Source organism: Catharus ustulatus, chromosome 17 (assembly GCF_009819885.2).
Source record: "Catharus ustulatus isolate bCatUst1 chromosome 17, bCatUst1.pri.v2, whole genome shotgun sequence".
Lineage (NCBI taxonomy): Eukaryota > Metazoa > Chordata > Aves > Passeriformes > Turdidae > Catharus > Catharus ustulatus.
The window spans coordinates 14,473,578-14,481,727 of NC_046237.1; the positions used below are offsets into that span (position 1 = coordinate 14,473,578).

Sequence of the window (8,150 nt, forward strand, 5' to 3'; positions counted from 1 at the left end):
TTGCGGGCAGTGGGGCCAGGGCTCAGGGAGGGTCACACCATTCCTTGTGCACAGTGAGGCCACCTGGCCCTGCCACACCTGGACAGCAGCCACCTCCAGGGTGGCTCCAGCTCCAGTAGATGCTGCTCCAGCTGTTGGGGAGGGGAAGGGAAGGTGAAGTCATGCCTGACCAACCTGGTCACCTTCTGTGCTGAGATGGCTGCACCAGGGGCTGAGGGGAGAAGAGCAGTGGTGATGTCAGCCTCAGTGAGCTGCTCAGCAGGGTTTGGGTGAGCAGGCAGGGCTGGAGCAAAGCCTGGCTGGAGGACTGGGTTCAGAGTGCAGGTTGTCAGTGGCACAAGTCTTGTGCTGGGGGTGGTGCTGGGTCCAGGGTCCACCCTCAGCACATTTGCAGATGGGGAGACGTGGCTGGTACTCCAGAGAGGTGTGCTGCATCCAGAGGGATCTTACCAGGCTGCAGAAAGGGACTGACAGGAACCTCCTGAAGGATCAGCAAGAGGAAGTGCAATGTCCTGCATCTCAGGGTCATTTCCTTCACCAGGCTATGTTGAGGCCACCCACCCATGAGGCAGTGTAGGGGAGAGGATACAGGAATTCACTGTGAGCCAACAAATGTGCAAACAACTCTCAGCCGTGTTCCAATGGTGTCCTGGGCTGCCTTAGGCTGGGTGTTGTCAGCAGGTACAGAACTGTTCCCCTCTGCCCCACACCAGTGAGGCCAACCCTGGAGTGCTGGGCCCAGAGCTGGGCTGCCCAGTACAGGAGACAGGGACAGACTGGACAGAGTCCAGCACAGGGCCAGGAAGGAGGTGATGGAGGGACTGGAGCATCTCTGCCATGAGGAGAGGCTGAGAGAGCTGGGACTGCCCAGCCTGGAGCAGAGCAGGCTCAGGGCATCTCATCCCTGGGGATAAATACCTGGGGAGAGGCTGCAGAGGGGACAGGGCCAGGGACAGCCCCTGGGGCCACGGGCACAAAGTGACACACAGGAGGGGCCCTCTGAGCTCAGGAGACACTTCTGCACTGGAGGGTGGCCGAGCACTGGGGCAGGTGCCCAGGGAGGTGGTGGAGTCTCCATGGCTGGAGAGACTCAAAAGCCACGTGGACACATCCTGGGCAGCTGGCTCTGGGTGGCCCTGGTGGAGCAGGGGCTGGGCAAGGTGGGCTCCAGAGGTGCCTCCAGCCTCCCCCAGATGGAGATCCTACCCCAATGCTACCGGCAGAAGTGTGAAATGGGCCTGAAGTCAGGGCCTCTGTGTTGGTGAGGGGTGAGGCAGTGCTGGGAATAGGAAAAGGTCCTGATGGGCACGAGGGTGAGGTCCCTAGGGGGATGGTGCTGTGCAGCCACTTTTAGCTGGGAGCATTGGGTGGCACCAGGACACTGGGGCCAGGTGCCCTGAAGGGCTGCAGGGGGCTCCAGGCACGGGTCACTGGGGGTCTGGGACAGTGGCACTCTGCTGGTAGAGGAGGAGGGAGATATGAAAGGGTAGAGAGAAAAGGGGTATGAGAGGGTTGTGTTGAAAATAGGGCTGGTCAGTGTAGTGTCTGCCTGAGTCCTGCACCGTCCTGTCTGTCCTCTCAAATCCATTATCACCATCTCTGTCAATCTCCCAGCCTGTGTGGATGTGTGCAGCAAGGATTAAGTGCCAGCTGCTGGAGGGAGAGATGCCACAGGTTGGCCATGGGAGATGGAATCAGCAGAGAAATGACTGGTGAGGTTCAGCACAAGGTGCTCAAGGGCTGGGAGGGTGGGCAGGTGTAAAGCACTGCAGGCTGGGGCTCCATGGGATCCAGGCCTCACAAAATAGCAGATTTAGAGACAGGAGCTGACATAAGGTGAAGTCATGGAGTGACTTTGGCTGGAAGCTGTGCTCCTACAATAAACACATCAAATGTGGTCAAACCAGACAGACCCTTGCCCTCCTATCGAGCCCCATGAACCACCCCTGCCTGCAATCCCCCTGTGGAGCTGGTTCTGCTGCTTGGATAGGGGTGGTGGATAAGGAGGAGGAGAGCTGGCTCACCCTACAGGAATGAGAGGCTAAACCTCATCAACCAGGCAAGTGGAAACAGGTTGTGGAGCTCTGGGTGGGAAGGGCTCTTGTCATCCCCTCCCAAGGAGGAAGCCTTGGTCCTCACAGGGTGACAGATGGAGGGTGTGAACTGTGCCAGAGGGGGGATTGGTCCCTGAAGCAGTGCCCCGGGCTGAGCCCCCACTCTTGCTGTGGACACACAGCCCAGGCTGGGACAGGACATGGCTGTCACAGCTCCCAGCCTGCTCCCAACCACAGGCCCTGCAAACCTCCACAGAGGCATTCAATGCTTCCAGGGCAAGGATGAGGCCAGGAGAAATTTATTGAGGAATGGTGACTGTGCTGTCCCCAGCACTGCCAGAGCTGGCCCCAGGGGCAGAGGCTGCCTGGGCTTGCTCAGTCCTACTGATCTTGAAGCTTCCTTCTCCGTGTGGGGCCCTGCCATGTCCAGCTCTGCCATGTCCCCTCTTCCTGGGGCAGCTCTGCCTCATCCCAGCCACGTGGGTTGGGCTTCAGCTTGGGTTTGGGATTTGGGTTGGGTAGGTTAGAGTTAGGTTTAGGGTTAATTGTGCAAATGATGCTTTGGGTTTTAGCTCTTAGGACACTGTGGGCCCATGCACACACTCTGGGCTCCTCAGGCACATGGCAGCAACACTGCAGGCCTGAGACCCCACTGCTGTTTGAGACCCCACTGCTGTTTTTTCCAATCACACTGTCCCCACCGGCTGTTCTTTCCCCATGAAATCGGGACATTATTGGGAACAGGTGAAAGGAGGAGGGGTAAGGCTGGTAGCATCCCGCAGGCTCTTCAGGTGCTGTCAGGAACAGCTGTGCTTGACATCAGTTCGAATCGTCCCCTCTCTAGCACCTTTTTCCTTGGGTGTCTTTGTTGGGGTCAGGCCGGACCCCACATTTCCAGATCCTGGATGCAGAACTCCTCCCGGTGTGAGAGGGTCTCGTTGTCAAAAGTCTCGCAGGGCTGGCTGCCCCCGTGGTTCAGGTCCCCGTCCAGCCACAGCCCAAACCTACCGCTGCAAAGGTGCCAAGAACACGGTCAGCTGCGACCTGCCTCCTTCATGGCTGGAGACTTCCCACGGCACCTCCCGGGCCACCAGCACCTCCCATCCTCACTCTCTGGTCCACAAAACGGGGATAAGAGTGGGACAAGCAGCTGGCCCGGGCCTGCCACCGCGCCTGCAGGCAGGGAGTGGGTTGTGGGAGAGGGCTGGGAGCGGGCATGGAGCGGAAAGGGAGCGGGCTGGGCTGGAGCTGGGAGCGGGCATGGAGCGGGCAGCCCTTCCAGCAGGCAGTAGGCTTAAGGAATGAAAGCCCAGTGCTGCTGGACAACCGGTGCCAGTGTTTTGGGGTGCAAACCATCACCACGTGCCTGGACCCCACTCCACAGGGCAGCCTGGGTTCCCGTGATGGCTCTCAAGGCCATCGGGCAGGTGGCCCTCTGAGCAGCTGAAGTTGCCGGCACAGTTCCTACCTGCCCCCACCGACCATCAGAAGATTCACATCCCCTTTCACGAAGAATTCGTTCCTGCCCGTCCACCTGAACACCTGCACGGGGACAGCACGCAGTGGGGACCATGGGCTGGGGCAGTGTCCCCATCCCCATTCCTATCCCTGTCCTGCGAGGGCCAGCGGGGAGCTGCTGAGCCAAGCTGGCTCTGCTCGGGCACCTCCGTGCTCCATGTCTGCAGAAGACCTGGCCGAGGCTGTGGTTCTGCCCAGTCCTTGCCAACATCCCTGTGGGCCCTGCCAGCGAACAGCTGCCGCCACCAACGCCCCGTCACACATACAGCCCCCCAGTGGTGCCAGACATGTGGCTGCCTCCACATTCTGCCAGCCAAGAGCTGGGCTGCTACCACCCTTGCCATGCGGAGGGAACCCGGTGACACGCAGCTGGGAAAGATCCCCTGCCCTGAGCCTCCCTCCCTGCACACTGCCTGGGATTCCCCTTCTCCCCCCAGCCCTGGACAAACCTGGGGGGCTGCTGCCGACCGGTCCCCTGGCTGCTGTCCCTACGTCCGGCCAAGGGCAGCCAGCCGCGTCACCCAGCTCCCCCCATCACCGCGGGGACCCCCAGAGGTGACCCGGTACTCGGGTCATGGCCAGCCCCTGCCCCTCGGCTGGCAGCCCCAGCCGCACCTTCAGCTCGGGGCAGAAGGAGAACAGGAAGGTCTCCCCTGTGCCGTAGAAGCCGCTGCTGCTGCGAATGGCGCTGGCGGAGAAGGCACCGAAGGCCTGGGGAAGCAGAAGGGGGATACTCACGGCTCGGGGTTCAGGGGGGCTCCCAGCGCTAGGACGCGTCCCCTGTCCTGCCGACGGAGCGAGGAGGTGCCCAAGTGCCGTGTGAGCTGGGGAGGGCACGGCCGTACCTGCCCCTCCCTGTCCCTGATGAGCAGCAGGGCCGGAGAGTCCGGCCGGGCCCCGCTCCGGTACAGCGTCCGCAGGCTGAAGCCGTCCCGGGCGGTGGAGTAGAGCAGGTGCCAGGGCTGCTGCGCCAGCCGCGGGGGCAGCTGCAGGCCCAGCTGGGGCACAGCGGCCTCAGTCGGTGCTGACCGGCTGAGGATCCTTCCCTGCCCCAGCGCAAACCTGAGAGTTCATCGAGAGGCCTCCCAAGAGGTGGCCCCACACATCAGCCCTCCAAGCAGCCTTCCCTGAGCATCCTTTCGAGAGGTGGTCCCAAGCATCCTCCCCTTCAACACTTTCCCAAAGAGTCTCCTCAAGACCCTGGGCCTCCCAGCGTGATACTTCCATCAAGCGTCCTCACCCTGCAAACCTTCTGAGATGGCTCCCCAAGCATCCTTCCCCTCAAGAGGTGACTGAGCTGACTGTCCCCAGGCACAGGGGAATGTCCCCCATCTGGCCTCACACTGGACCATTCCACAGCGGTCGCGGCTGTGGGCACGGGACAGATGAGCGGGAGGTGGCGTTTCTGTGCCGCCCGGAGGGTGCCTCACCTCGTCCATCTCCCAGTCCCGCAGGATGCTGCTGGGTGTGCTCAGCACCAGCCTGCAGGGCTCCTCCTCGGCTGCTGCTGGGGCTCCTCCCCAGCCCTGCTGCACTTCTCCGGCTGGGTCCTCGCAAACCGTGGGCAGGTCCTCGTCCTGATCGGGCTAGGGGCAGCGGGAGGTGAGCATCCCTGCGGGCCTGAGGGAGCAGCAGCTCCCGAACCCGCCCAGGTGGGATGTCTGCCATCCTCTGTCCAGGAGGCCTGAAGTCCACGGCAGTGGGCACCAGGCTGAGCCTACAGCCCAGCTCCCTACTGCTCCCGACAGCCCAGGTACCGTGCCAAGCCGTGCCATGCCGTGCCAAGCAGTGCCAAGCCCTGGCAGCTGGCCAGGCCGTGCCTCCGCTGCACACGGAACTTCAAGGGTGCATGGCCACCCGAGGAGGAGGAACGGGTAGAGGAGGAAGAGAAAGCAGGGAAGGCTTCTCCAGCTGCAGGTCCTATAGAAGGGGTGAAGTCTTGCCTTTTCCTTCTTTGCCCACGGCCAGGCTTTGCCCGCAGCGTGGAAGGGGTCGGGGATGTGCAGCGGTCCTGGTGGCCGCTGGTGACAAGTGTCTCAGCCAGCCACGTGCCCAGGATGGTTGTGGGTGCAGCCCATGCCCCAGGGCGGGTGGGCAGAAATTCCTTGCCCACCACCCTGAGGCGACAAGAGGGGTGAGAGAATGCAGCCCCGGGGCGCGGGAGATCTACCCCGGGGTGCCTGGATCCTCGGGAGGCAGCGGCTGCAGAGGCAGATCTCACTCGTGCCCATCACCCCCCGCACCTCCCCAGCCCCTCACTCTCCCCAGCGCAGACCCCCTCTGTCTGTCTGTCCATCCTGGCTGGTGCCTCCCAGCGCTGTCCCAGAGCTCATTCCCCACTGCCACGATGGACCTACCAGGAGCTGGTAGCGGACTCGGAGCCCCCTCATTGCAGGTGTTTCTGGGGTGCTGGGACTGTGCCGCCAGGGAGCCCTGGACACCGCCCGGGGTTAATGTTCAGCCGCGCCGGCCCCTCCCTGGCCATCGGTGCGTGACAGGGTGGGTGTGGATGCCAGCAGCCTGTCCCGGCTCGTGGAGGTCCAGAACGTGTCCTCCCTGCATGGTGCTGTCAGCCCCCTCCAGCCAGGTGCTCGGTGGCTGTGGCTGTCACCTCTGTCCCACCCCGGCCGTGGCCTGGACGCGAGCAAAGAGCCCCGAGGCCAGGGGCTGCCCTTGTTTTGGCATCACCCGGGCAGGTCGTGCCGAGTTGCTCTTTGCAACACAACTATTGCAATGATTGTAGCAACTGCTAACACCTGTGTGGTGGGGTGACCCTGGCTGGACACCAGGCACCCACCAAAGCATCTCTCACTGCCCTCCACAGCGGGGCAGGGCAGAGAAAATACAGCAAAAGGTCATGAGTTCAGGACTGGGTGAGATCCCTCATCAAATATTTTCAGGGCAAAACAGACTCAAATTACAGATATTAACTGAATTTATTACTAACAAAATCTGAGAAGGATAATGAGAAGTAAAACAAGACCTCAAAAACAGCTTCCCCACACTTTCCTCCTTCCCAGCTCTGCCTCCTACCTTCCAGCAGCGCAGGGAGACATGGAATAGGGGTTATGATCAGTTCATCATCTGTTTCTGCTGCTGCTCAGGGAGAGGAGTTGGAGTCCTTCTCCAGCTCCTGGTGTGGGTTCCTCCAGGTGGATCTCTGCACCCTTGGGCCCTCTGTGGGCTGCAGGGGCACAGTTGCCTCCCCAAGGGCTTCCCCACGGAATCCCAGGGGAACCTCAGCTCCAGCTCCTGGAGCAGCTCCAGCCCCTCCTCCTGCCCTGCCCTGCCCTAAGTGTGCGCAAGTCTGTTTTTCTCACATATTCTCATTCTGCTCTTCTCTGAGGGCAGTTACATCTGCGCAGTAACCTTTCTCTTCTGCTTAAATCCTTGCTCCCCAAGGCATCACTGCCATCTGTGCTAGGCTGGGCCTTGGCCAGGAGTGGGACCATCCTGGAGCCATCTGTAGTTGGCTCTACCAGACACAGGGAAGTTTCTGCCAGCTTCTCACTGAAGCCACTCCTCTAGCCACCCCACTACCAAAACCTGGATGCACAAACCCAGTGCAGGACGCTCTGGTAGCCCATGACTCTGAGGGAGCGAGCTTGGGGCTGGGAGCTGAGGGAGAGAATTACTGGCTGAGGGACCTGCCAGCCTCAAGTGCCCCTGAAGGCCCTGCAGACCAGGGAAGAGGTGCAGTGCCCTGGTGCAGCCTCTTCTCACTGAGGGCACCCCCAAACCACTCAGCCTGGCTGTGAACCTGGGGGCCCAAGTGCAACAATGGTGCATTTATGCCAATGGCAGCATGTGCTTGGTGGCCTTGACTCCTAGCCCAGGCCGTGGGCCCACTGCAGGTATTTTTGGGCTGTTCCTCATCTCCACAGCAGGCCCACTGGAGCCCTGGTGGGTGAAGGCTCTGTTTTGCCACTAGCCTTTGATAGCAGTGAGAGTTTGGAGGTTCCTGGTGCCTGGCATTTGGTCACTGGCAACACTTGGTGGGGAACAGGTGGTTCTGCTCCCCCAAGAAGTTCCTCTGGGACCCTGGACAGGGCTCCCAGTCCCTATCTGAGCTGCCTTAGCATGGCAATCCCTGTCCCTGTCCCCGGCAGTACTTCTGTCCCTGCCCCATCCCAGCTCCTGGCCCCACCCTTCCATTATCCTGACCCTGATTCTGTCCCTGCCCTGGACACTGCGGATACCCCTGCCCTGTCCCTTTATCCCTTCATGCTCCCTATCCTTGCCCCTGTGCCTACCTCTGCCCTTTTCTTTTCTTGACCATGCTCTTGTCCCTCTCCTGCCCCAGCGCTGACCCCACAACCTCCCTTAGTACTGCTTAAGTCCAAATTTGGGACTTGCACCTTCAGAATGCAGCCCAGAGGACTGGGAGTGGGCACAGCCCAGGAACAAATCCAGCTGCTGCACAGGAAAGGGGCACAGCCTGCAGCCTCAGCTCAGTCCTGCCGCCTCCCAGCACCATTTCTCTCCTCAGGGTTAATTATTGTTGGCTTTGTGGAAGGAGGGCTGTAAAATGAACAGCCCCCTCCAGCTAGTCACCCTCTCACTTTCTCTTACACCGCA

General features: G+C 61.1%; 1 protein-coding gene across 1 annotated transcript; it reads right to left on the reverse strand.

Annotated features, from left to right (window-relative positions):
* Positions 1-2,928: 2,928 nt before the first annotated feature.
* TLDC2 (TBC/LysM-associated domain containing 2) lies at positions 2,929-5,962 on the reverse strand. Its single transcript, XM_033075284.1, has 6 exons — positions 5,930-5,962; positions 5,003-5,158; positions 4,418-4,570; positions 4,188-4,283; positions 3,523-3,596; positions 2,929-3,064 (listed from the first exon to the last, which is right to left on the reverse strand). The coding sequence occupies exons 1-6, from the start codon at positions 5,960-5,962 to the stop codon at positions 2,929-2,931; spliced, it is 648 nt and encodes a 215-aa protein (XP_032931175.1).
* Positions 5,963-8,150: the final 2,188 nt, after the last annotated feature.

Excerpts from the sequence above, each read along its gene's own strand:
- TLDC2 (XM_033075284.1), bottom strand. The coding sequence starts at position 5,962 with ATGAGGGGGCTCCGAGTCCGCTACCAGCTCCTG. Across the intron at positions 4,571-5,002 it reads GGGACTGGGAGATGGACGAG|CTGGGCCTGCAGCTGCCCCC; the intron begins GTGAGGCACCCT and ends GCTGTGCCCCAG. Across the intron at positions 3,597-4,187 it reads CCTTCTGCCCCGAGCTGAAG|GTGTTCAGGTGGACGGGCAG; the intron begins GTGCGGCTGGGG and ends GTCCCCGTGCAG.